The following is a 26125-nucleotide window of genomic DNA, read 5'->3' as shown; positions in this document are numbered from 1 at the left end:
TTTCTATACAACAAATGTCCATACCAGCTTTGTTGCAAGAATCTCATGGAAAATAACTGTGGAAGTTTGAGGAATTAGCCATGTGCCCAGAGCACTTCTCCGGTACATGCTTCACCTTGGGGTTTTCATCAACAAGCACCGGCCACAATCACTCTACAGTGCCTTGTGGCCCGTGCGGAAGTGACGGACTTGGCTGACTGTTGCTTCCAACGGAGGCACGTTTACCGGCTCTTTTTTGATTGTTCACCTTGGGAAGGGGTTTGATCCAGAGTTTAGAGCATCTTCTGTACTGGAGGCTATAATGTCACGGATGAGTCTCCCGTACCGTGCGTAGGAGTGGAACAGCCCAAAACGTCCACATCGACCCGAGGCGCTACTGTGCCAAAGCTCCAGCATCATCGGGATCCTCAGCAGGTTTGCAGCCGCCATCCAGGCTGCAAGCTGCGTCCACATCCTCCGGTTCCTGACAGCCCACAAACGTGTCTTGACCTCATTTGGCTGTTCTTGCTCATGTCGATCGATCTCAACTGGGAGACCCTCACCACCGGCCCAGATGGCGAGGCGCTGGCCCACAGCATTCGTGACTTTATCCACACCAAGTTCCAGTCTGTCCCGTTACCTCGCTTCATCAAGTCTGTGACAGTCCACCACTTCGAGTTCGGAACCACGCCGCCCGAGCTCGAGCTCAAGGACATCACAGACCCGCTCCCCGACTTCTACGAGGAGAACCTCGCGGCCGACGACGAGGACTCCGCCTCCGAGGATGAGCATGACGGGCAGCACTTCGACCACGGCCTCGGAGGTGAGGGCACGGGCGTCCCTGAGGAGCTCATGTTGGCGTCTGAGAAGCGGCGGAGGAACGGCCAGCAGGCGAGGCTGACGGCGATACCCCCGCATATCAGCACCGCAGGCATAGCTGGGTCGCCGGTTCGGGGCGGGCCCCTGGCGCCGATGCAGGACTTGGGAAGTCCGTTCCTGGGCACTTCGACACCAGGCATACCGGGCGGGACCTCGAATCTCAGCTACTTCCACTCGCACCTCATGGGTGGGCCCTCCGGCACCCAGACGCCCCTGGCTGCGGTCGCGGGTGCCCATCTCGGCAACAATAATCACCACCATAATCACCGCTGGACGCCCGAGGCGGGCGGCACTAGTCCCCTGTCTACGATGAATTCAGCAACATTTCCAGAGACGATGAGTAGACAGCGCTCATTGGACGGCCGTGCCTCGAGCCACAGCAGGAACCCCAGCCAGAGCTCGGGCTCCGGGGCCGACTCTCACAACACCATCAGTGGCCTCACTCCATTACACCCGAGCAGTACGGCCCTGCGAGAGAAGTCGAGCGTGTCTACTTTCGCGCCCACTTCCTCCGCAGGGACTTCAAGGCCGCCCACGCGGGATAACACGAACGCATCCACCTCCATGCTCGCCGGCTCGGCAATCACAGAGGATGAGGAACAACAGGACGAACAGTACCAGAAGGACCAGCGTCGGTACCGCGAACCGAGGACCGAGGACATCCAGGCCGTCTTCCGGATCAAGTACTCTGGCGACGTGAAGCTGTTGCTCACCGCGGACATCCTTCTCGACTACCCAATGCCAAGTTTCGTGGGCATCCCCCTACGGCTGAGCATCACGGGCCTGTCGTTCGACGGGGTTGGGGTTGTCGCCCACATCAGGAAGCGGGTGCACTTTTGTTTTCTGAGCCCCGAGGACGCGCTGGCGGCTGTTGGAAGCGACGGCACCGGGCCGGCTGAAGATCCGCCCGAAGGTGCCGGCCCGTCCAGCATTCGGCCAGGTAAGATGGGCGGCTTGCTCCAAGAGATCAGGGTTGAAAGTGAAATCGGGCAGAGGGAAGGGGGCAAGCAAAGCCTCAAGAACGTGGGCAAGGTGGAGCGCTTCGTGCTGGAGCAGGTGCGACGCATATTCGAGGAGGAATTTGTCTACCCCAGTTTCTGGACGTTCCTCGTATAGCATACTTCAGAAAATGAAAAGAGAAATGCCACAGAGGGAGCATCGAACGCCGGGCTCTCGCTCGTGGCTTTTCCTATGAAGACATCACTACTCATGCCGGGACGACTGGCCCGCTTTATGTCAGAGTAGACTTGAATCCCTGATAAGCCGAGTTGATATCCAGCTCCAGCTCCCTCGCCTGGGCCTCGCTCAGCTCCTCGCTCGCCTTCATCTGATTCAGCGTGATGAGCCAGTTCACAATCTTGCCCCTGTTCTCGAAATCCCTGTCGGTCACCTTGTTCACCGACTGGATGACGTCCGTCAGGAGCGGGTGCAGCTGGTCCTTGGCCAGCAGGCCAAGTCGCAGCGCATCCAGGAAGGTGATGAAATCCTGCGTGGCCTCTAGGATAAGCGCGCCGCTCGTGTTCCCGGTGGCGGCGGGCGCGGGCGCGGCCCCTGAGGACGCCGTCACAGCTGTGGACGGCATGCCGACGCGGATGCGCTCTGTTGCGCGCGGGACCTCGAGCTGTCGCATGCTGTCAGATCGAGCTTTGGGTTTGCCCCCTCTGCGGGAATCTCCACTGTGTGTGGAACACTAGGTGACTGGGAACTCACATCCCATTCAGCCTTGAACTCCTCCAGCCCTACAAACGCCCTCGCAACAGCCTCATCGGCCAGTATCGACTTGTACTGCTTCAGCGATCTCTCGCAGATCTCGGTATATTCTGCCTCGGGAATTGCATCCTTGAGAAATGCTTTTTCCAGCTCATCGAGGGTTATGATGATGCTGAAGATCTCGGCGAGCGAGTCCTGCAAGTCTCGCTCCGCACGAGTGTCGGCGAGCTTCACCTCCTGGATGTGTTGTTAGCGGCGCTCACACAGTGCAGCTTTGGGCAGACACGCCTCGTCCAGATTTATTGTTGCCGACAGCGCTGTATTTGGGACGTAGCTGTGCGGCGTGGGCGCGTACGCTTGCCTGGGTATCATCTTATCGTGAAAAAGAGGAGTTGGTATGTTGTAAAGATCATGTTGACGGTGAGAAAGGAAAACTTGATGCGTGCGGACGCTCATCCACCTACCTGCCCAGGTGCTCAGGTGCCACTCTAGGCTTCGACAACCACTGCCAAGAATAAGCCCAGGAGGAACGAGTCCCCGACTTACTGTACGAGTTGGAGGGTTAGGAGCCGGCACTGATTGGAGTAATTCCAACTGATAGCCCGATAACGATTAGCCTGGAAATTTTCTGAGAATCAAGGTCGCATTCCCTAGCTTTAGGAACTTTTTGACAATCCCCAGAGCCAGCCTCCGAACTTGCGCTTCTCTTGCCATTTGAGCACAGTCGCCCGCAAAAATGGCACCCACAAAAAAGAACGCAAAGGCGACCAAGAAGTTTGAAAAGAAACATCTCAAGGGTGTCCTGGACAAGCGCAAGGAGGAGTCAAAGGTCAAGAAGCGATTCCAAGCCAAGAACAAGAAGCAATCGAAGCACACAAAGGACGATGAGTTCTTCAAGGGCCCCAAGGATGCCTCCAAACAGCCCAGCGACAAGAAGAAACCAGGCGCCACTGTCAGCAGCATGAGCGTCGACGACTTCTTCAGCGGTGGCTTCGAGATTCTCGACAAGGGCAAGGACACCAAGAAGGCTGGCAAGAAGCTGGGCAAGAGGAAGCGAGATGGCCAGGATTCGGAGGACTCAGACGAAGACCACAGCGGTGGCGCTGGTGAACCGGAATCTGCCGACGACAGCGAAGATGAATCAGGCGGAGAGAACATCGGGATTGGCAGAGAGGACATGGATGCATTGGCCAAGGATGACCCGGAATTCTACAAATACCTGCAGGAAAATGACCCTGAAGCGCTCGAATTCGACGAAAACGTGGACATGGCCGAGATTGACGAGTTGAGCTCCGGGGAAGACGAGGACCGACCAAAGAAGAAGCAGAAGAAGGGCAAGAAAGCGGCTGATGAGGAGTCGGACGACGAGTTCTCAACACGCAATGAGCTCACAAAGGCGATGATCGCAAGATGGAAAGCCTCAATAGAAGACAACAACTCCCTCAGGGCAGCGAGGCAAGTTGTTCTGGCCTTCCGAAGTGCTGCGCATCTCAACGAGGACGACGAAGAGAACACGCAAAAGTACTCCATCACAAGCCCAGAGGTCTACCACGACATCCTCGTCGTTGCGTTGAAGCAAATACCAGACGTCTTACAGCATCACGTGCCTGTCAAGGAGACGGCAAGTGGCAAGGTCTATGTGCCAACAGACTCGAAGAAGTTCAAGACACTCTCGATACTTGTCAAGAGCTACACAGCATCGGTTCTTCACCTTCTTGGAACACTCTCTGATGATGCCACACTTAAACTTACACTGTCCGCCTTGACACCATTACTGCCCTACCTGCTGTCGTTGCGCAAGGTCTTGAAGAATCTCATCAAGACTGTAGTGCACTTTTGGTCACAGTCCTCCAGCAGTGACGCCACCAGAATCACGGCATTCCTGGTTCTAAGAAGACTCGTTGTTATCGGGGACAAGGGCATTCGGGAGGCTGTTCTCAAGGTCGCCTACCAGGGCCTGATCCAGGGCAGCCGGTCGACGAACCCCAACACCATACAAGGCATCAACCTGATGAAGAACTCTGCAGCTGAGCTCTGGGGCATCGACCAGAGCATCGGCTACACAACCGCGTTCACCTTCATCCGTCAGCTCGCCATTCACCTGCGAAACAGCATTACCCACAACCAGAACGAGTCATACAAGGCCGTCTACAACTGGCAATATGTGCACTCCCTAGACTTCTGGTCCTGCGTGCTGGCCGAGCACTGCAGTATGCTGAAGGAGGCCGAGCATGGGAAGGAGAGCCAGCTGAAGCTGCTCATCTACCCGCTCGTCCAGGTCACCCTCGGCGCCATGCGCTTGATCCCCACAGCCACCTACTTTCCCCTGCGATTCCAGCTCATCCGCTCCCTCCTGCGGCTGTCCCGTGCGACGGGCACGTACATCCCGTTGGCTTCAGCCCTGATCGAGGTTTTGAATTCTGCCGAGATGAAGAAGCCTCCAAAAGCTACGACGCTGAAGGCGCTGGACTTCAGCGTCCAGTACAAGGCACCCAAGTCGTACTTGCGCACTCGTGTCTACCAGGACGGTGTTGGCGAGCAGGTTGTCGAACTATTCTGCGAGTACTTTGCGATCTGGTCCACCAACATTGCCTTCCCGGAGTTTGCTCTGCCTGTCGTGGTCATGCTCAAGCGATGGAGCAAGGAGGCTAGGGGAAACAAAAAGGGCAACAGTGGCAACAAGAACTCCAAGCTTGTTTCGCAGATTTCGCTCTTGGTGCAGAAGCTGGATGCGAACGCCAAGTTCATCGAGGAGAAGCGGTCCAAGATCGACTTTGCTCCTAAGAACAGGACGCAGGTGGACAAGTTCCTCAGCGGATTCGACTGGGAGAAGACACCCGTAGGAGCGTTTGCGATGGGCCAGAGGAAGCAGAGAGAAGAGAGGCGTAAAATGCTGGAGGAGGCACGAAAGGAGGACGACAGGAAGAGGAAAGAGGAGGAGCAGAAGAAGATTGAGGGAAGCGATGATGACGAAGAAGAGGAGGAGGAAGAGGGAGCCGGGAGCGAAGAGAGCGAAGGCAGCGAGGACGGTGAGGGATCCGAAGAGGATGAGCTCGAGGACGAGCTGTCCGAGGGCGAAGCTGAGTCCGAGGATGAGGAGGAATCCGAATGATTTCCCATCGGACCGGCTTTCTACTCTCACAGATAGCACGGCGAGAGAGTGTTCTGTTCACGAGGAGGCTTAGCTATTCACATCCGTCGAGCTCAATACCCATACTATTATGTGTAATGGCCAGGTCGGCGAAACAAGATCATTGTGAGCAGCGAATCCAGGAACCTTGGCCGCGGGAAGTCTTGCGAAAGTTATCTCAACACGCAAACTATTAAATATGCCACGAACAAGTAATTACCTGCTCCGAGGTGGAATATTACTAAATCGAGGTATGTATGATCACAGGGCAAATATCATTACAAAATCCATCCTGTAAACAAGATGCCAGACAACGCCACTGCGATGCTGTCAGTGTCAAAACAAAAGGCGTTCAAGGACCCGAACTAGGCTTGATCAATCACGTGTATTGACTATCACGGTACCGCCAGGCACCTTTGGAAATAATCATGTATCATGACGGAGTCCCAATGGCTGAACTGCTTCCTATCTATGTAGTCACCTTCCGCAAGAAGTTCCTCTATAGAGCACCACTTCATTGTAGGGTGTCTCATAGGAGGGTGTCTCATAGTTTAGGGGGAGATACCGCAGCAGCATAGCGGATAGTCGTGGTAATCTGTCTCAACAACTCCTTCTTTTCAGGATGAAGGGTCTTCCGGTGTCATCATTATATCACGGCTCTCGAGAAAGAGCATTGGTGATTTGACGCCCTCGCTGCTGGGCTTATGCGCGGGGACAGGGCCCCAGTCCGAGGGAGGATGGTGATCCGTACCTCTCCCCGGCACCCCTATTTGCACTCTAGGGAACAAAATCGGAGTCGGAGTCGGAGTCGGGGCAAGGTGCACCAGTGCCGTCAGAGGAGCTCCTCGCGCTGTTACCATCGTCTTCGTCTTCGTCTTCCTCCTCGTCCTCCTCCACCATGCGGGCCTCAGAGCGGGTACGCCTCCCGCCCAGCTCCTGGTCCTTTGAGGCGGGAGCGCCGGTATCAGCAAAAGCAGCCTCGTCGGCAGCCTCCTGTACCGTCTGGAGCCTCATAACCCCAGCACGAGCGAGCTTTTCGTAATGGTATGCAGAAACTCCCTGTTTTCTCAACCACTTTTTCTTGGACATGCCATCCTTTCCCCAGGGCGTACGGGTGCGTGTCCAGCTCGTCTTAGAGATTCCCAGAATGTTCCAGGGCTTGGAAATCGTCCTCCTCTGGCGGACCTGCTCGTCTTCGGTTCTACGAGCCGGCGTTGAAAGGGTGGGAATCGGTCGAGGGCTGGAATGGCGGTAGGGGGCCGACCCAGGACGAGGCTGTGCAGCAGGTGAGTCTGGGGAAGCCATGTCTTGCTCAGGAGCCATCAGCCGGTGGACCGTCTGGGAAGCTCTCAAGCCACCGCCGCTCGCAGGGCCAGCACCACTCTGGCTTGCCGTAGATCTTCCGCGGTTCGCTTTTGCTCGTGCCTTGTATGCCGACGGGCCAAAACCTCGCTGCTCGAGCTCCGAGTCCTACTCGGCAAGCGTCGGAGGAAGATTGGTCGTCGGGTGGCATAATACGGAGGCAGGATTGACGGCGCGTGGCTGAGTGCTAATATCAGGGTTGTTCTCAACGTACACGCGGGGTGGCGGTGCCAGAATCCCATATCTCTCCGTGTTCACGGCTGATGGTAAGCTGGGTTCTCGTTCTGCAGCTGCATCCAATCCGCGAGCGCGAGGCTGGAGCTCACGATGAGGGGTTGGGGCAACATTTGGCCGCGGAGCTCTACCCCATGGAAGAGAGGTGGCGTCCTGTGGGTAACCCCTCCAGGAGAGGACATCAAGCGGTCTTGGTTGGAGCAACCCTGTGGCAGCCCTTGGATCATTGAGGGGGTCTAGGAGCAGCTGCCCATAGCCCGGTGTGCTCGGCTGAATATGTGTGGGCGATGGAGCTGGACTAGTAGTGGGAGTCGTCGCCTGAGGCTGATTGGCCTCTCGCGAGGTGTTTTCGATGGGGATCACCGCAGACCTCTCCTCATCATCAGATGCTCCCCCGGGGGTACTGGAGGCATAGGTATTAGCAACGTATGTCTGTAACTAGGAATGATACGATATGAAGAAACAAAATGAGTGCTTTGAACACCCTGAAGCAGACTCACTTATCAGCAGAAACGCCCGAATTCTCATTGTTGTCACCTTGGACCATGTGGCCGCTGGGACTACCAACACTGGAGATACGTCAGAGAGCGCCCAGACATTTACTTGTGACTGTCCGCAAATATCAAACAACTCACTTGTTTGGATCAGCGTTGCCATGTGATTGATCCCCACCGATGTGGCCCGAAGTGCGGACGGTCCGAGGAAAGCAGGCATTGTATCTGTGAGACTGGTTGAGCGTTCTGATTGAAAAATTGGCCTAGTAACGGCCATGGGATTCTGAGGGACACGAAGACACGCGACGCTGGAAGAAAAAGTACCGACCTGCTGACATGCTCGTCCCTCCAGTCCCTACCGTCCCTCGACGGGAACAAAGCCCAAGGGGGGGAAACCATGTGGAACACAGACAGAAGGCGATTTGCACGTTTTTGGTTGTTTGTTTGTTTGTTTGCCCTGTCTGTCTGGGTTGCCTCGAATGTTTATTTTCGAAGTGTGCTTCGAAGACTGGTGGAAGAAACCTTAGAAGGAGGCTGGACCAAGATAAAAAAGGGAGGATTGGCTGAGCTTGTTTTTCCAAGTCAAACGCTGGGTCTTGAGCGTTTGCCACTGTATGAAGGCGCTATGTGTGTCTTCGGACGTTTGCGGAATCGAAGCGAAGCCTGCCAGGTATGAGGATTAGAAACGAAAGCAGTTGGACTGAGCTTGAAGAGGCGGCAGACTGGGTCCAGTCAACGAAGGCACGGGCCAGCCTTGACTGTCAGTATTGAGGTAACTTAAGAGGCTAATGAGTCACTGAATGGGGTCAGACAATACCTACCTGGGTACCGGTAGGCAAGAGATGTTTGGATGGGCCTACCAAAACATGCATCAAATTGTGGGCAGAGGTATTTGTTTGCTCCCGGCTTTGATTTGCAACGTGATGGGAACAGTCAATCTACACCACAGTGAAGTCCTAGATTGTATGCTCATTCTTCTGTAAAAAAGAAAGAGAAAAAAGAAAAAAGAGATGAATGAAATCATATGCTCCCTCTTTGATTCTAATCTCATCCTCTCCTCCTCCCTGCTCGTGCTGTTCTTCATCTCTCAGCTGAGATTGGAGTTTCGTGGTGAGCACTTGTCGGCAAGTATCATGGCACTTCTAAGGCTATGTACAATAGTCAGGGATAACAAATGTTAGCTTGGCGCTAGAGACAGGAAGAGAAGACCAGTGAACATATTAGACATGAGTATGAATAGTCAACACTATTAGCGCCACGCTAACATTTGTTCTCCCTACCTAGGTAGCCAGTGAATATATTAGACATGAGTATGAATAGTCAATACTATTAGCGCCACACTAACATTTGTTGTCCCTAGCCAGTGAACATATTAGATATGAGTATGAATAGTCAACACTATTAGCGCCACACTAACATTTGTTATCCCTAACCATTGTACTACTTAGGAATTGCAATGTTTATTGGAAATCTTTTTCTTTCCATGGCTAGTACAACTGTTTCGTGAAACAATTGTTTCGCAAACAGCAAGTCAGCCAGTTCATGTCTCCAATTGCCTGGTCAGCTTCACGAAACAAGTGTTTTGCAAACAGCAAGTCAGTCAGTTCATGTCTCCACATGCCTGGTCAGTTTGGTTGGTGTACACATAGAACACATAAATCTGTACTGCTAGATCCTGCCTGATACCTGCCCGGTGTAATACCTATCATATCGTCCGAGCTGCCGCTTGATGGTTGGCCATGTCTGCCACACCATACTGGCTAGTATTGGAAAGTAGAACATTGTATGATGAATTAGCCACGATACTGACAAACTGTTAATGTTATCCGACTCTTATATCCCATGGGGAGAATGTTACATTAACCAGTCAAGAGAATGGGACGTCATGAGAAAAGGACGGCCTATTTGGCCTGTGCACACGTTAGACTTCATAAGTACCAGGAGATCAGTTATTGAACCCGTTTTACTTGGATGTGGCTTGATTCCACGTTTCCATTCCTGATCGGCCAAGGTGGCTGGCTGTTCCTCGGCTGGTTGCGGATTGCATGGTGTTGTCCTGGGTCGCGATCCCAACCACCAACAACAAGATTTTATACTTGGATCTCAGCAAGAACTGCAAGATCCCATACTGAGATTACCACACAAGATTATTCACACCCCTGACGAGCAGCTGGGCCACCTACAGCCAAAGTCCACGGTGGACCGACCCAACAGTTGCGTTACACAACCAACCTTCACACGTGACCACCCAGTCACATTATATTCTCAGCAAACTACTTGGAAAACACGATCCGGCTTTCATTCGTGGGAAATTGAACTACATGGCCCTCTGGACCATCTGGGCTGCATTGATCTTGGTGTTGGCCGGATCCCTCTGCGTTAAAGTTCTTGATGGCGCAGGAGGCAGTACACCTGCGGTCTATACTCAGTGAATCATGCCAAACTGGAGAAGGATTGAAGCAGTAAAAGGGACATGGGAAGTAGGGGAACATAATCAATATATTTTTGACATGTATATGCTGTTGATCGGCTGACTGGCACGCTGCAAAACCCGTTCATTGCCGCCAAGACGGCTGTGCTGTGACTGACTTCGTATTTCCCCCTACCCGTGGGTCTCGGTTCTTCTTAGCCACTGCTGGAGTAGGGGGCAGAGAAGTTCAGACCCCTGAGTAACCCGAGCCACCCTATTGCCGACGTCAAGCTCGGATTGTCAACAGAACGAAGAGCAGAGATACGCAACCAAGAATACGCGTTTGAGGCTCTTGAGCAGATGCCGTCAAATCAGACACAAGCACTCTACCAGGGCATTACTCTTGCAGAGAAACACCTGTAGACGGCTATGAATACGCCCATGTCGAGTATGTGCCGTACTTCCGACATTGGCCTCCTAGAGGAGAGGTTGCACAAGAGAGTGGCAACTAGGAGCCAACGGACCAGCGTGGATGCTGGACCAAGGAATTTCGGCGCCGATGGCAGCAGCTATTATGGAGAAGCAGTATCACGCTTCAAGAAATGGATTGAAAGTCTGATGTGGCTAGCTAGTAACCCAGTCATTTCTGTGGATAGACCCTCGATTTCCAAAGATTCTCTGCAGGCTCCGTGTACCTAGGTGGCCTTGACCAAACCACTCGAGATTGCTTACAGACATGAACAATCAGAATATTTGGTTCGCCCAAGTGACTTTACCTAGGTAGCGATTCGGTGTATCCATGAGACTAGATTATCCTAGCTTTGTTTTGGATTTGGGTGCTTCAAGGATGTGCTGGGATGGATAAAGATGAAGTGCTTTCCATATAAATATACAGATACCCATCAGTTGTACCATGGCCATATCACAGCCATCCACCCCTTCAGAAGTGGAACTTTAGGGATATGTCATAATATAGTCGTTATAGCTTGAGCTAACTGAAGAATTATCTTGAAATTAATAGGAGGTTTCTCTCCAGAAAGTCGTTGCATAGGAGGGTATTCTACTTAAGCACGGGAGGGAATCCCATAGGAGGATGGTTGAGAGGTACTGTGGCCGCGTAGTGGGCATCTGAGCAGAGCTCGTCTGTCCACTAATTTCCGAAATCGCGTGCCTTCAACCAGATATGGAAACAAGTACTTGAATCCCCAAAGAAAGTCCAGCTTCTAAAGCCGCTACAATGAAGCCTTGTGATACGGTGGGAACTCCGTTGACTGCTGGCGCAACAGACCGCTCGGCCAAAAGACCACGATGACCAATTCAAATTGTTTACTTCCCGGCATTCTATAAGCCCGCACCGTCACACCATGGGGGCCATATCTTCACCTGTCATGGCTCAATTGAAACCCAACTGTGTTCTAAATTTTGCAGATTTGTAGAAGCAAGAGACCTAGCCGGTCTAGAAAACGAGAGAATACGACTGAGCACCTGGGCACTTGGAGCTAGATTTTCACTCAGCATCGCTCAGCGACTCTACAAGCTCAATAGTCTTGTGGTCATCCAAGGCCGCTGCATATCGCGCTGCCATTGCATGGACTTGTTCCTTAGGCTGCATCACATATGGACACATAATCCACCCGACACCCGCAAGGAAAGACTTCCGGTACTCCACAAGGACGTCATTCTGCGAGCTCGATAGAGCCGGGCCGCCGAAACTAGCGAGCTTTTCAAGATAGTGGTCCAGGACCTCCATCTCGTGAGCCCTCCTGTCGTCGATGGCCAGTGCCCCTCCGATGAAGTATGCTACGTCGTGGAATGCCGAGCCGATGTGGATGATCTGCCAGTCGAGAAAGCGCGGCTGATCCTCAAAGAAGTATGTGTTTCCGGTGTGAGGGTCCCCGTGAACTATGCACTGAAAATTGGGGTTTCTCGAACGGTAGTGCTTCTTCAACACGGCTGTCATGCGGCCCTGGTCTTTCAGATAGTCGTGGATGCCCTTTGGTCGATCATCGGAAAGGACAACTGCGTCGTAGGTCTCCATTAAGGATAGGATGGCCTGGTCGTAATGGGCCGTCAGCCACGGATAATTCTCTCCCTTGGCGTTCCATGTTCCCGCATGGAGGGCTGCGAGCTGCTCAACGCCTGCCAGTACCTTTGAGACAGGCCACGACTTGGCTGGATCGCCAAACTGGCTTCCCCGTATAGCGAGATCATCCATGATGACGATTCCCTGGTCCAAACCGTTATGGCCGGCCCAATATGACTTGGGTAGGTCGATGTTGGCCAGTTTTGGCGCCACTTTGCTGAAGAAGTCGGCCTCTCGAAGGTAGACTACCAGGGACATTAGTCACGCTACCTAGGTATGGGTCTCAAATTTAGGTTATAAGAAGATCTTAAACAAAGAAAGACGTGGATGAGCGGCAGATGAACAGTGACGCTCACCTTGGACAATCCAAGGGTACTGGACTCTGATTTTCGGGTTGAAGCCACCCTTTATGCACAGGAACTTTGGTCTGCTCATGGCGGATGCATTTTCAGCATCATATAAAACTGTGACAAAGACTTTGCTCGCAGTGCCATGCACAACCTTGGTGATTTCCACAGTTTTAACCTGGTCCCCGAGCACATGAGTAAGCCATATAGGGGTGATGCCATCTGGCAAAGACGGAAGTCCAGAGTGGACAGATTCTGTTGTCCCGTGTGGCAAGGCAGTGGACATTGTGCTGAGACTTTCTTTCAAAACGACTGTAGATGCTGGAAGAGGTTATAGAAATTTGACACTCGTACTCATCAACGATGATTCAACATGCGAAGACCATAACAGCAGCAGACTGGCACAAGACCGTAAGGACGGAGCAGACCTGCACACCATCCACGCAAGTCCTGCCCAAAGGTGTGAGACGTCTTCGGACATCAGACCATGAAGATGTCAGCTGCTGATGTCAGATCGAATACTATTGGCTGGCCCAGAGCCCATAAAAGCCAAGAGCGAAACCATCAAATGGGGCTAGCAGCAAATGCATCAACGCATGAGAAGAACAACTTTTTCTCGGTCACATAAAAATATCCCCAGTAGCTTGAAGTACCACACTAATTTATCTGGGACAACGGAACAGTGCAATGTGAGATTGTGTTGCGCAGAAGAACAACCTTCGGCCCTGCATAGGAGTGTGTTTCAGTCTACATGGGTACCTAGGTACCTAGGCGAGCCCTTCTGCTATCAACAAACCCCGGAGACTAGTAGGGCCATGCGAGTAAACACCATTACAGTAGTCCTGTCCCTTACACTATAGAGAGTCATAACATACTATTACTACAGATGTTCTACTAAGTATAAATTTAATGTATGACAGTAGATTGCTATTAGTTAAGGACCTCTTATCTAAATAAATACCCTCTATAGGATGCTCTTTTATAGACCTATACCGTACTGGTAAATAGGGGGGATCCGCAAGCATTACGGCCCTCTGCAAGCGTTATGCATACTATAAGAGTTGCGCCCACCATAAGAGTTAACCCCTTCTATAAGAGTTAGAGGATTAAGGTGTAAAAGTCACATAAAAAGATTTTAATGATCTAAAAGTTGCTTTGCTTGCCTAGGTGTAGAGGATAGCCGAGAAGGATTCTTCTTCTAGAGCGATTTTAAGGTTTTTTAATATTCGTTCTCTAGCCTTCCCTAGAGTATTGTTTCGTCTTCGTTTTCTTTGTCTTCTTCTTCTTCTTCCTTTTCGTAAATACCTCTTCATGACTATCTCTTTATAACTGCCTACCTCTTCCTTAGGTACATACCTACTTCTCTCCTAAAAGTCCTTATGTAACTTCTACACCTAACTCTAACTTTTGCGAAAGGGTAACTCTTACGGTAGGTGTAACTCTTATATTAAGGATAAGTCTTGAAAATGAGGTAAGTCTTGCGGGCCTCCGTAACTCTTGCGGGCTGCCTGCAGACACCGGTTCAGTATCTAAGCCATCTTTCAAGAGGCAATCTCCCAAGAAGTTGGCCTAGTAATTATAGGAGGTTGCCCCATAAGAGATTACGGGAGATGCCGTGGCCGCGTTATGGACCTGTAGACACCCGAGCCGCTGGTGTCCTTGAAATCGCTAATTAATTGTTTTATGTAGAAAGTCTCGACGATCCGGATGAGTTAAATTGTAGTTTCTTTTGCACGGCATTACTGGCTCGGCAGGTGGAATGCAAGGTGATTCTCTTTCGGTGTCTGGTGATTCTGTCTCAAGAATAACGTTGTGGGCTAATCAATCACCCATAAACGATTGCTGTATTGACCAGAAGCTCCTGCATTGCCCAGCTGCGATGAGTTGCGCACCTCGCCATTGTGCCGTCTCACTCTCTCAGCGTGAATACCAGATCAAGTTTCGGGCAAGCAGTGGTGAAGCCATCGACCAAACCTCCCACAAATGCCTCCTTCGTCTGACCGGGAGCCAAACCCACGTTGTAACGACACAGTATACTGCAAGTCACTTTGCGGATCTCCATCAAGGCAAGCTGCTTTCCAACACAGTTGTACGGGCCTGACCAAGGTACGTTAGCTATATCGCAGGTAAGAAAGGTAGGATATGCGACATGTTTCCTTTGAATGAAAGAGGAATGCTTGTTAGGACTTACCAATCGAAAAAGGTGAGTAAACAGATGCGTTCTTGATCAGTTCGGGCTTCGAAGTCCATCTCTCGGGGATGAAGTCGTTCGGACACACGAAATTGCGCTCATCTGTTGAGATCATATCAGCTTATGGTTGCTATGATTTCACGCTCAGAGCAAGTGCCGTACCTCTGTGCAAAGTATAGGTCGGAACCTGGACGATTGTATCTCCCGGGATGAACAGGTTATCGCTGATCCGCAAGCCCTCGGGCGGTGTCACACGCTGAGGGCCTGATGGGACGACCGGCATCACGCGCAATCCCTCATCAATACAGGCTTGCAGATACTTGAGCTTCGAAAGGGCATATGCGTCGGGTTCCGAGTTTTCCTGGAGGAACGCATCGAGCTCTGTCTGTAATTTCTCCATGACCTCGGGGTGCGTGGCCAGCTCCACGAAGAGACAAGAGAGTGCGGCTGCCGTTGTGTCACTGGAAGACGTGTCAGTCATGAGCAGAAGCTCAAAGTCATCCACGTCCACTATTGCCCATCATACACCAATCACATACCTTCCTGCGATAGAGATGGTAAGACCATCCGCGGTGAGATTGAGCCTCTCCTGCTCTGTTCGATTGGGATTGGAATCGTACTCTTCGATGATCCAGCTAAACACATCAGGGATTTCCGGTGGGTTCTCACCAGCTGTGTTAGTATAACCACCGCTTCTTCGTCATAGTAGGAGTGACTCACCTCAATTCTCTTCTTGACCTGCTCCGCGACCCACGCCTTGAACCTCACGTTCTCAGCCCCTACAATGGGAAGGTTAGAAATGACCCGGAACGCCCACATGACGTGAGAGAAGACCCCAATCATGAACATGAAGCCATGAAGTGTCCGCATAGCAAAGTGGCTCTCCCCGCGGTCCAACATTCCGAAGCTCTCGCCCAAGGAAAGGTCGCCCATTACGTCGAAAGAGTAGAAATTGAACCACAACGAGGCGTTTAGCGGCCGTGCTTTGCCATCCGCCACGTGGGAGTCAACACAGGCGAGAAGTTTATCACTGTAGTGAGCGACCCGCGGTTCATAATTTCGCAGCGCCTTGCTGCTAAAACCTCGGTCCCAGACTTTCCGCCTTGCCCCGTGGCTTGCGGCGTCCCTGTCAGTCTGAACAGAGGTATCCGGCGCGAGGACTTGATACCACGGACCCTTGAGGCACCTGGGGTTGAGGTGGACCGCGTGGAGGGCTTGCGGGTCGGCGATGGACAGGGCAGACGGGCCTAGATCGGTTCTTGTCAGTATCGATCTTGCTCCTTATTCCCGGATGGTCTCACAAACCTATCCTGACCACCTCACCGTATTTTTTATGCAGTCTGTCGAGCTCTAAGTACTCTTGATGTCCCTTGAACACCACTCCCGTGATGTAGAAACTTGAGATTCGGGCCAGGAACGGCCCAGGAAAACGCCTCAGCCGGTGAAACCAGAGTCGATAGACGGTCATACTGAGGTATATGCCCGAAATCAAGGTTCCGCCAAGATAGTATGATCTATGGAGCGCCGATGAGAAAGTCACGCCGTGAAGGGCGGTTTGCCATACCGCAAGTGCGAAAGGTCCGACTGCTGCCGCAGCCAACATCTTGAAGACGGCAAGATCCCATTCTCCCTTCCTCAAAGCTAGAAGGTGAAGAGCCACGCCGAGGAGGAGGCAAGTTGTGCCATCTGGTAGGTTGAACATGTTGATTTATGTTCTTGTTGTTGTTCTTGTTGTTGTTCTTGTTGTTCGTGTTGTTTTCTGTTCTTGTGATGTCAGGCTTTTTGCAACATACCAGTTGTCGAAAGTAAACAAGCACTTGTCCCAAAGCCCCAAGCCTGGGTCTTAAGAACAGGCCAAACAGGGTGGCGCCTTCCAGTCACCCGATTGATCTGGCTCACAGAGACTTACAGCCGCAACAACTAGCCCCGGAGTCCCCCCTGCGCCCGTCTAGAGCTGACTGACAGATCTAGGTGAGGCGACTTGGTGCTCGACCGCGCTCTTCTTACAAGGTGACCAACCCTGTTTAGTACCCGAAAGGCAGGGGACACGGTGTCAGGCCCTTATGAGGAATCATAGGGTATAATCGACGCTGTGCTCCTCACGCCAACGAGACCCCTGACGCGGTGCGACTGTGTCAACTGATGGCATGCGCACCGCGCGCCATGCGACCCAAAAGCTGACCGAGACAGAAGCAAAGTGTTTGAGTGCGCCACAAACCAGACCTTGCAGAGTACCTACTTAGTAGGTATTGAGACTGCTCCTCAGTTCTTCTTCCGCGGCAAGAAGGAACCACTCCTCGTTGAATGGTTCCTAGCAAACAGTGATCAAGAATGCGCCGTGAAAATACTTGCCGCTTCGGGCGACCCATCCGACGTGAACGTAGTACTGCAGAATGCAGGGGTAATAGTAGAAATACAGGGAGCTTCTTACGAGATGTGGCCTTGGTGGCCGTATGCCGCAGGAGCATGCCGACCGTATACAGTTGCAACAAGAGCATGGGCATGAATAGGAACCCCGCCTAGTACTAGTATCTCCCTTGCGGGTATCGACATTCGCGGGGTTGACCCCAGAGTGAGTGTGCCCAATTTTGAAAGCAGATCTGTCATGAACCTCGCGTTCACTTACATCCATCTGGCCAGTCACCACAAGGGAGACGGCAGCCCCTGCTGTGCACACAGTCTCTCCGCGGGAACAAACCAGAATGCCATTACTCGCTGGCTATGCTCTCCTAGGTATCATAGTAAGCCCCTTACGCCTGTGAATATGCCACACGCCCCATTTCATGCAGTCGTTCTCGTGGTCCTCCTATCTGCCCATATCCACACATGCATCCATGAGTACAAAGCTTTCTGCCTCAAGCATCGCCTTCAAAGGCCGATCTTGGCCCTTCTAGCAAACCCCTTTCAATCGAACCGAGGCCAGGAACGCCAAAATGGTGCCAACAATTCGGCGCCTGCAGTATGTACCTCGCCATGGCCTCCCTAAACCTGCTCTTATACTCCTTTGGTGACGTGACCGTTGGTTTGTTCCTCCCACCTCCTGCGAACCCACGGTCCTTGATCCACGATTCCAGCCGTTTATCCCACGTGTAGGTACGTATGCAGTCGATGATGCCTACGACCAATTCCTTACGGGACTCGTCGACTGCGATCATGAGCGAGTAGTCCATGACATTCTGTCTTGCCAGGAAGAGCGTGTCGTTCCAGACCTGTTGATGTGTCAGCTTCTTCAACAAAACCCTGCGGGCCGTTGGATGGCCAGAGCCCTGAATGCGGGATAAGACTTACAGATGCCCTGAGAAGCTTCTTACTATGCTCCCTCGCGAAGAGTGGGCTTTCATAGATGTACTCGACCATGTTCTCATCCAACAGGACCTCGTTCTGCTCGCCGGTGGACTGTATCTTGCGGTTCCTCATTGATCCTTTGAGATCAAAAATTCGCGTTGGCGAGCGGTCATAGAACAGATTTTCCATCACCAGCAGGTCTAACTTGATCTCCGTACCGGTGGCAGGGTTCTTGACAATCACTTGAAAGAAGCCCAGCATTTTGGCGATCACCGAAGGTAGGTCATGGAATAGGGCCTCAGCCATGATGTTGAAATATGCTGGGGCGAAGCGCAGGAATGCGGAGGTTTCGATCGGTGAGAGCGACTTCATCACCAGCCTATCATCGAGAGTCTTCAGGAACACTGATTTGGTTTTGCCGCCTTTGGAGTCCCATTTAAGGCAACGCGACAGTGACTCGATGATACGGTCTGCCGCACCACACTTCCTGCGTAGGGCGTCGAACTGTTCCGCGTAGAAGATCTTGCAGAGCATTTTCGCTGAGCCTTCAGTGAATTGGTACTTCAAATGCGTACCTGTAGCGCGCAACAGGCTTTTCTCTAGTTCCTCTTCACCCATGAACTCGTCACCAGGCTCCGACGGGTCGAGAGACTTGGTGTCGCTGAAAGCCTCGCCTTCGCTGTCCTTTTGCTCGCTCATCTTCCATTGCCTTTGAATGACTGCTAGCTTGGCCTTGTAATCCTCGGATCCCAAGGCAAAGGCGATAAGAGAGCTTGGCTCGTCTTCCCTCACAATGACATCAGAATCAGTGAAGATGTGGTCCGTAAAGTTCATGGGGTAGTCAAGCTGGGGCCAGCCACTCGCAGAGCGTTCGGCCCAGAACGTTGTGAGCATCTTCATGAGGCTGGTCTTTTGGTGTTTGGGCAACTCGAGAGGTATCTCCTCGCTCGAGTCCAGGGAGTCTGCAATTTCTTGCACATCGGGCAAGATATCTTCGAGAAGTGAACCCTCGGCATCGCTGCCGGCCACGCCCTCGGCCTCGTCGTCTGAACCAACTGGACTGGCCGGCTTCTTCTCGCTTTCATGCTCAGTGCTGGTGCTGTCAGGCTGAGAGATGGGCTCGGCCGAACCAGCCGTATCGTTATCCCCAACAGTCTCATCGGACGTCCTTTCCGACTCGGGTGCGGTTGGCGGATCATCCGGATTGAAATCTGGCATCTTTGTTTGGCTCTGCTGACTGACCTGCAAATGATCATCATCCGATGGCCCTGGCTCCAAGACGGCCTGATCTACGTCGTCATAGACTTCTACTATCGCCTTCGCCGATGTACGTGGCAAGAAAGCCCGAGATGATTGAAGCTTGGCGGCTCTCTGCTTGCGGTCCCGGATGCGCTCCTTCTCAAACTCACGGCTCAATTGCTCGAAATGTCGGGCCAGATTCGAAACCTTGGTCTCCTTCCTTTTGTGAACGTACCGCGGGATGGAGGATCCCCCGGCTTTCTTGGTCTTGAGAGCTGCAAGTCCAAACCGATCCGATAGCTTGGATTTGTCGCTTTTGGTGGATTCGGCAGTTGAAATACGCCGTGAGTCACCTCCTGCAGGAAGCTCAGCACTTTTTGGCACATTGGCCTGAAGTGGCCTGCTAATGCCCGTCTGCGTTCTAGGGAGCACACCTATTGGCTGAGAAATGGCACGAGTGATCGGAGGCGACACTGTCAATCCCGCCCTACGAGATGGACCCTTTTCTGGAACCTTCGAAGCATCCTTGCCTTCTCTTCCACCGCTTGGCTCTGCTGCAACAGCCTCTCGTTGCTGGCGCCGTAAATGCTCGACCTTCTCTGTGAGTGAGAGCGAGGAATCGGGCCGCAAAGAAGTGGACCGAGAATGATTTCGGGAAGGTGTCTTGGAATGCACTGGGGTGGGAATCTGGGTGGCTGGTAGCGTTTCAGGGATGTCCATTGCTTCCGTAGACGGCGGAGCGTCTGCCTTGGTCTCGTCAACGTCCACCTGAGGCATGGTGGACTCTTCAACAGCTGATTCCTGCTTGCTATCATAGTCCCCAACCTCAAGGTTACCAGTTCGCTCAGCCGCACGATCCCGCGCTGGTTCCTCGTCCTTCGTTGGAACGGGATGGCCAGACGATGTTGGGCTGGGATCATTGCCCTCTGGCTTTGGGGCCTCGATATCCACAGAACCAGCATTGGTTTCCTCCCGTAAGGATTCATCCTTATCCGGAAGCTCACCCGCTTTCGGTGAAGTAGCAGGTAAGTGAGGCTCACTCTGGGCTTTTTCATTCATCTCGATGACTGAATTCTGAGTCGTCGGTGGCGAAGTCTTCTCGTCCGTGTCCGCCGAAGCAATGCTGGTACCATCTGCGGAAACTGGCAGGGACTCTTTGGAGTCGTTGTCAGAAAACATCTTTTTCAACTGATTGATGGTGATCTGCCTGACATCCTTGTCAGATAGGAAATCGGCCTCGAACTTGGCAAAGGCAGAGTCCCACTCTGCAACCCTTTCTATCATTGTGCGGACAACGCGATTGAGTGGGATGACTTCGTAGTATGCTGAATTGATGTAGGCGGCTTGCAGTTCGCGAATCATCCTTGGCTGGTCCTCTGAGGCTTTCTTACCGAGTCTCTCGATTTCAGCTTTGCAGGCGTCAGCTTTTTCAGGGAGGACGCTGTCGATCCGGATGCTCTTCAATCTAGTCTTGACAGAATTCATGAAGCGGTTCCACCGTTGCTCTTCCTTGGTGAAGATGTCGTTTTTAAGCCTCAAATCGTTATCAACCTTCCACGTCAGGCGGGTGCGTGGTACAATGATCTCAAGGAGGTCGATAGGATCAAAGTGGACCCTCATAGACGTGTCGTGGTAGTGGAAATAACGGATGTGCTCCTTCTGATAGTCGTGCGGGCATTCCAGGTCTGGCCAACACTTCAGTCCTCGGCCCCAGAACGATAGCTCGAGGTACTTTCCAAAAGAATACTTCCTCGCAGTGGGCGATAAAGATCCGAAACCCATGTCTCTCTTGCAAATCTTGCAATAGCTCCAGAGGTAGATGGGATCGTCTGGATCTTCCCCATCTTGCAGTATCGCCTCGCCCTTTTTCAGCACGGTCGGGTCGAACGGCAGTGGGGCGTTTTTCTCGATGAACACAGTGATGTGTGCTTCGTCGTGGACATACGTACGATGGTGCTCAGCCATTTGACGATCGCAGCCATTGGCATGGCAGATAGAGTCAGCACTTCCGCAGAGATCTTCAATATATTGGCCCAAGGTGCAATCCGGGTCCATGTTGTCGGCAGGGTCGTCGTGGTAGAAGCCAAACGCGATCAGCCCGGGCTCAGAGCACGGGATTTTCGTCTCTGTGCAGATGACGGAGTAAAGGACGACAATGTTCTGGTGCGAATAAGGGTCAAATAGGTCGAGAGCACCTGCAATGAAGTTTTCCCACTGCCGAGTCTGTGTTCTATAGTTGTACAGAGCCTTGTCATACTCGGCGTCGTGGACCGCGTGTAGCACTTCCATTATTTGTCGAGGAGCCTTCTGTCCGATCTTGTGCACCATTTCGGGCTTGATGAGTTGGAACTTTTGTGGCTTGGCCTTCTCGTTCTCCCCTAGTTCCTCGATCATGTCTTGGTCGCGTAGCCGCTTCAGATACACCAACCGGCGCTCTTGCTCTCGAGCTTTGACGAGCAGGTACGGCTGCGTGAATTTGACGAATGGCGAAGCAGATAGGATTTTGGTCTCATATTTCGCGACCATTTCGCTGTAGAATTGCGGTGCTGGTACATCCTCGGGAATGTGACTGTCATGTGTTGAATGAGCGGAGTGCAGTGAAAGCATACTTGGGGTCTTCTCAGGGGGCTGCGGCGGCATGGGATCAGAATGCTGGCTTTCCTCTGTCTTTGGGTCCGAGTCGGCCTGAGATAGCGTGTTCTGCTCGCTGTCCGCAGGTTGGTCGCCATTGGTTGACAAAGTCCCCAACACGCTCTTGTTCTCAAAACTTGGCAGCGATCTGAGGCTTTGACCAAGGCCATCCTTCGATGGTGTCGGAGCAGTATCTGGGTCGGTTCCCATGTATACGAAGTGGTCTCGGAGCAGAGCGGCTTCCAATTTCAAGTTGTAGACGACGTAGATCATGAACTCTGTGACGCTCTTCATCCTGCTGAGCACTTCTGTCGAGGCACCTCGAAGAGCAATGGTACAGCCCAACTCTTTCTTGCAGCCGGAGATAAAGATGTATGTCTTCTTCCGACCTGGAAAGCTGTTGTTCACGAAGGTCTTGACCTCAAATCCACCCGCTTGACCAACTTGTGTAGGCAAGACTAGCATGTCCAACGTTTCGATGATGTCCGCCTTGGCGCACCGAGACACGGCTTCGATGACGGCAAGCTTGACATTGTATGCGACAGCTATACCAGCCTCCGAGAGGTACTGGAGAGCGACTCCTGAGACAGACTTATGGGCGAGGAGGACATGAGGTCGAAGGTTAATGATGCGATTCACCACCATCCGCAGAAACTCCTTTTCTTGCTCGATAACCGGTTGCAAGCTCATGAAGTGTTGTTGCTGGTGTCTTTGGTACTCTATAGGAAAGGACACGAGGACAATGCGAGGATTGAGTATTCGCCTGGGCATGCTCTTCAAAGCAAGATTCTTGGTGAATATGACCCCAGAGACGTAGCTTGTGTCGCCCGGTTTCCCTCCTGGTATCTTTTTAAGCTTGACATAGTGTCTAATGTCCATCAGGTCGCCAACTCGGGTGTCAGGGTCTACATCATTTGAGCATCGAACAAGTATCGGTATCAGTGCCTTTTCCCATGCAAGGGGATTTTGGATGCCATTGTCTTGAAGCAGTTGCCCAAAAAGTGTCTGGACATGCTGCAAGCTGGCTGCGGGTAGTTCATCGTCTTGTGTTGACTTCTTCCGAATGGTATTGCTCCTCATGAGTGACGTCGGCTCAATGGGTGTGGTCGGGTCAAATATCGCAAGCGACTCTGTAGACGCCCCTGGACCTCTGAATATGCCAGATCTCGGCCGAGGCGATCGAAGATGATGAGCGGTATTGCTCGTTGTGCTCATATTCCTCCGTCGGCCTGGCCTCCCATGGTTGATCACCGTGACACCGGCATTACTGTCATCTGGTGGTCCACGGCTGGTGAAGCTCAACCCGCTGATGCTCTTCTCTCCTCGTGCCTTGTGCCTGCGACCGGCGCTCAGAAATGGACCGAAATTTGACTTGTCAGGGTCGAGACTAGAAGGCGTGATATCACTGCTGTTCATTGTGGCAAATATGCTCATCTGCTGCTCATCGCCGCTCGACTCGTCAGACATGTATGGGGCAAGCTCAGGGTCAATAATATTGTCGTCATGGAAGGCCGGCAGCTTGGGTTTCCTCTGAAGTTCTTCGTTGGCTGACTTGCGGAATGGCGCGGAGTCGTCTTGTACTGGGGAGCCCTTCAGGCGATTCAGCAGGTTATGTTTTGAATGGTGCCTCCTATGACCCGAAGACTGCGGCCTGTTTGCGGCCAACGACCTCAACGAGCGCGATGAGCTCGGCCGACTCAGTTGTGGAGCGGCGTCAATTTCGAGAATAGCAGACCGTCTGTTTGCGGAATCACCCCCGGTTCTCCTCATGGCCGGGATTGCCATCATTGGAGCTGTCGCCATCCGGTTATCGTCATGATCCTCTGTCCTCTCAGAAATGCTCATGTTGTCGTCCATGTTTGCCTTGGCAAAAGGTGCAGGCTTCAGAGGATTTGACCGAAAAATAGCAGGCAGATAGGAGTCATTGTCCGAATCAGAACCGCTGTCATACCTGCTGTTTATGACATCCAGACAGGTTTTGCAGACTCGCAGATTACCTGCAACACCGAATCTTTGGCCAGATATAGTTGAGGTACACTTGGAATCGAAAATGCAGCCACAGGTTCGGCAGTGATGTTTTCGCCGAAAAGCCGAGAAGGGCGCGCCGCACTGGAAACATTCTTTGGTCGTCTCATCTGCCATCCAAAACTCCTTGCTGAGGACTTGCTTTCTCATCATCTCCAAACGGTTGCTGACACCTCCAGGTGGCCCCTCAACAGCGGTTGTGCCTGGGATCTTGATGCCGCCGCCGTGGATCTGTTCTGGTCTCTCATTATGACCGAAGGACTCATGGTAAACAGATCCATGCGCCGACATATTGATGGGGCTTGGTTCAGCGGTACCTTCTACAGACGATGATCTCGAATGACCTCCGGCTGATGCCCTGGACCGACTTATCCGATCTATTACGGCCGGTTTCTTGAGACTGTCTCTTGGTTGACGAGCATGAGGGATTTCAAGCCCACCAGCAGTTGAATTTGACTTGACATGGCCCAAGGACGCATCATCCGAGGCAGCGTCGTGACTGAATGAGCTGTCTCTCCGCGCACCCTTAGGGCTGGTAAGGAGATCCCCGTGGGAGAAATTCCTAGCATCTGATGGATCGTAAATACTCGAGCCCCTGGACGCGCTTGTGGTCTTGAGCTCAGGCATCTGTGTCGTCCGCCGGCCTGTCTCCTCGACACGACTCGTAACCCCGCGCGTCGCATCGTTGTCCTTGAAGGCGCTGACTGTGATTGGTGCCACGGCGGTAGCGGCGACCGAGGGTGCAGCGCCCTTGACTATTTTCGGGAGGCTAGGCGCACTCTTTGCTGTGCTAACCGTTGCAATCGAGGATGCCTTGGATGATTGTGGAGGCTGCGAGACGCCTTCCGCTGGGGCTGGCGCATGCGATGGTGTTGCACTGGGTGGATAGTCTGCAACTTGGCTCGCGCTGCCCTCTGCACTTTTCAAAGACCCCAGAGACGTCTTGCCCTTCTTGGACAGCCCTTCGCTGCGCTCCGTCAGTTCTGGCTCTTGCAGGGCTGCCTTTCCGCCCACACCAACAGCCTCCTTGAAGCGACTGTAAAGCCCGCTGATACCCTGATGCACAAGCTCTCCGGGAGAGCCCTTGCCTTCTGTGGGGGCGGAGGCGGGCGGCGGGGCGAAGTCGTTGAAGGTGGTCAAGACGTCGGACTGGCTCGCAGAGGTATGTATCTTGTCTAGCGCCTGTGCCATCTGCTCTTTATCTACTTGAGAAGTAGCCGAAATGGAATTGAGAGAGTCACGGCGAGATCTGAGGTCGCTGAACGAAGAAGCGGCCGCGGGGGACAGAGGTGTCCTTGGCGGATATGTGGGATCCATCTCGTCATTTGGAATCACAACTGATACAACAGTTGTCGGTGCTTTGAATTGGAGGGCTGTTCGGCCGGGCGTGTCTAGGACGGTTCCTCACCAGGTGTCCTGCGAAGGTCAAGGCAACCGAACGACGTGGATGATCGGCAAACAGATATTCATGGCTCCAAGATCGGAGAAGAGTCGCTTCAGGAGAGGATAGAATGACGGGGGTCACTCGCTACCAACCACGCATGCTACGTCAGTGTCTGGATTCACATGCTTGTCGTGGTGGGGAGGGAGGAATAGAACTGGGAATCAATAGGCTCACATCAGACCAATCACTGGGAATGCGAGGGAGCACTGCGTGTTCAGAACGCCGTTTCCCCAGCCGTCCGTGTCTACCTAGCGAATGGAGTAGACTGACTGCCTGACTGCTCACAGCTTCATGATGTTGTCGTCAGGGCGCAGGCGTAGAAGCGGGTCGCAGGGGTGATGAATGTGTTTGGCTGATATGCGAGAGAGTGAGGGGCGGTGGCAACGCCTGGGACGCGGCCGTGTTTGAGTTGGGTGAGAAATGCACAAACGGAGGTCGCGTGTGAGCCTGGCTTCCAAGGTTGCCGCACGAGGAGGGATGGAGGCCCGTTTGGATCTGGTCGAGGTCAAGGAAGCTGTACCCGGGCACTAACGATTAGTTGGGCAGTCCAGTGGTCTTCCTATGTACTGGGCTGACAGGGCGGGACGGGAACCGTAATAAGCCGCCCATAACGTCGTCCTTCCTCTCCCCTAGTGCGACCGTAACGCGGGGCAAGGATCGGCATGAGGCTGCTGCGTCATTG

At 52.8% G+C, this 26125-nt stretch overlaps 7 protein-coding genes across 7 annotated transcripts; 2 read left to right on the top strand and 5 right to left on the bottom strand.

Annotated features, from left to right (window-relative positions):
- Window positions 1-510: 510 nt before the first annotated feature.
- On the top strand, window positions 511-1974 carry KVR01_006703 (ERMES complex subunit MDM12; the record flags this gene model as incomplete). Its single annotated transcript, XM_044793256.1, has 1 exon — window positions 511-1974. The coding sequence occupies one exon, from the start codon at window positions 511-513 to the stop codon at window positions 1972-1974; it is 1464 nt and encodes a 487-aa protein (XP_044644134.1).
- A 115-nt stretch (window positions 1975-2089) lies between these two features.
- Window positions 2090-2940, bottom strand: KVR01_006892 (ESCRT-I subunit protein VPS28; the record flags this gene model as incomplete). Its single annotated transcript, XM_044782912.1, has 3 exons — window positions 2090-2479; window positions 2569-2805; window positions 2899-2940. The coding sequence occupies 3 exons, from the start codon at window positions 2938-2940 to the stop codon at window positions 2090-2092; spliced, it is 669 nt and encodes a 222-aa protein (XP_044644323.1).
- A 282-nt stretch (window positions 2941-3222) lies between these two features.
- Window positions 3223-5797, top strand: KVR01_006840 (mRNA-binding ribosome synthesis protein NOC2). The gene has a single exon (XM_044783193.1). It carries the CDS (start codon window positions 3305-3307, stop codon window positions 5678-5680), a length of 2376 nt encoding a protein of 791 aa, XP_044644271.1. The 5' UTR covers window positions 3223-3304; the 3' UTR covers window positions 5681-5797.
- A 503-nt stretch (window positions 5798-6300) lies between these two features.
- KVR01_007069 (uncharacterized protein) lies at window positions 6301-7003 on the bottom strand (the record flags this gene model as incomplete). The annotated part of the gene is made up of 2 exons (XM_044782111.1): window positions 6301-6899; window positions 6963-7003. The coding sequence occupies 2 exons, from the start codon at window positions 7001-7003 to the stop codon at window positions 6476-6478; spliced, it is 465 nt and encodes a 154-aa protein (XP_044644500.1). The 3' UTR covers window positions 6301-6475.
- A 4165-nt stretch (window positions 7004-11168) lies between these two features.
- On the bottom strand, window positions 11169-13121 carry KVR01_006827 (uncharacterized protein). The gene is made up of 2 exons (XM_044785151.1): window positions 12638-13121; window positions 11169-12526 (listed from the first exon to the last, which is right to left on the bottom strand). The coding sequence occupies exons 1-2, from the start codon at window positions 12912-12914 to the stop codon at window positions 11706-11708; spliced, it is 1098 nt and encodes a 365-aa protein (XP_044644258.1). The 5' UTR covers window positions 12915-13121; the 3' UTR covers window positions 11169-11705.
- A 1128-nt stretch (window positions 13122-14249) lies between these two features.
- On the bottom strand, window positions 14250-17030 carry KVR01_006582 (uncharacterized protein). The gene is made up of 7 exons (XM_044786056.1): window positions 16729-17030; window positions 16125-16583; window positions 15540-16066; window positions 15359-15483; window positions 14982-15280; window positions 14820-14921; window positions 14250-14725 (listed from the first exon to the last, which is right to left on the bottom strand). Exons 2-7 carry the CDS (start codon window positions 16519-16521, stop codon window positions 14538-14540), a joined length of 1638 nt encoding a protein of 545 aa, XP_044644013.1. The 5' UTR covers window positions 16522-16583; window positions 16729-17030; the 3' UTR covers window positions 14250-14537.
- Window positions 17031-17502: 472 nt separating this feature from the next.
- KVR01_006559 (1-phosphatidylinositol-3-phosphate 5-kinase) lies at window positions 17503-25994 on the bottom strand. Its single transcript, XM_044791222.1, has 3 exons — window positions 25618-25994; window positions 18108-25527; window positions 17503-18028 (listed from the first exon to the last, which is right to left on the bottom strand). The coding sequence occupies exons 2-3, from the start codon at window positions 25314-25316 to the stop codon at window positions 17675-17677; spliced, it is 7563 nt and encodes a 2520-aa protein (XP_044643990.1). The 5' UTR covers window positions 25317-25527; window positions 25618-25994; the 3' UTR covers window positions 17503-17674.
- Between the last annotated feature and the right edge of the window lie 131 nt (window positions 25995-26125).

The sequence above is a fragment of the Diaporthe batatas genome (assembly GCF_019321695.1).
Source record: "Diaporthe batatas strain CRI 302-4 chromosome Unknown Contig00007, whole genome shotgun sequence".
NCBI classification, from domain to species: Eukaryota; Fungi; Ascomycota; class Sordariomycetes; order Diaporthales; family Diaporthaceae; genus Diaporthe; species Diaporthe batatas.
Note: the sequence above shows the minus strand (reverse complement) of the source record. Positions and strands in the feature narration are given on the sequence as shown.

Bases quoted from the DNA above. Each gene is read 5' to 3' on its own strand.
- KVR01_006840 (XM_044783193.1), top strand. From the start codon at position 3,305: ATGGCACCCACAAAAAAGAACGCAAAGGCGACCAAGAAGTTTGAAAAG.
- KVR01_006827 (XM_044785151.1), bottom strand. From the start codon at position 12,914: ATGTCCACTGCCTTGCCACACGGGACAACAGAATCTGTCCACTCTGGA. The intron at 12,527-12,637 runs GTGAGCGTCACT...TGTCCCTGGTAG, and splicing joins GTACCCTTGGATTGTCCAAG to TCTACCTTCGAGAGGCCGAC.
- KVR01_006559 (XM_044791222.1), bottom strand. From the start codon at position 25,316: ATGGATCCCACATATCCGCCAAGGACACCTCTGTCCCCCGCGGCCGCT. The intron at 18,029-18,107 runs GTAAGTCTTATC...ACACATCAACAG, and splicing joins AGAAGCTTCTCAGGGCATCT to GTCTGGAACGACACGCTCTT.
- KVR01_006582 (XM_044786056.1), bottom strand. From the start codon at position 16,521: ATGTTCAACCTACCAGATGGCACAACTTGCCTCCTCCTCGGCGTGGCT. The intron at 16,067-16,124 runs GTTTGTGAGACC...GAACCGATCTAG, and splicing joins CGGTGAGGTGGTCAGGATAG to GCCCGTCTGCCCTGTCCATC. The intron at 15,484-15,539 runs GTGAGTCACTCC...ACAGCTGGTGAG, and splicing joins AGGTCAAGAAGAGAATTGAG to AACCCACCGGAAATCCCTGA.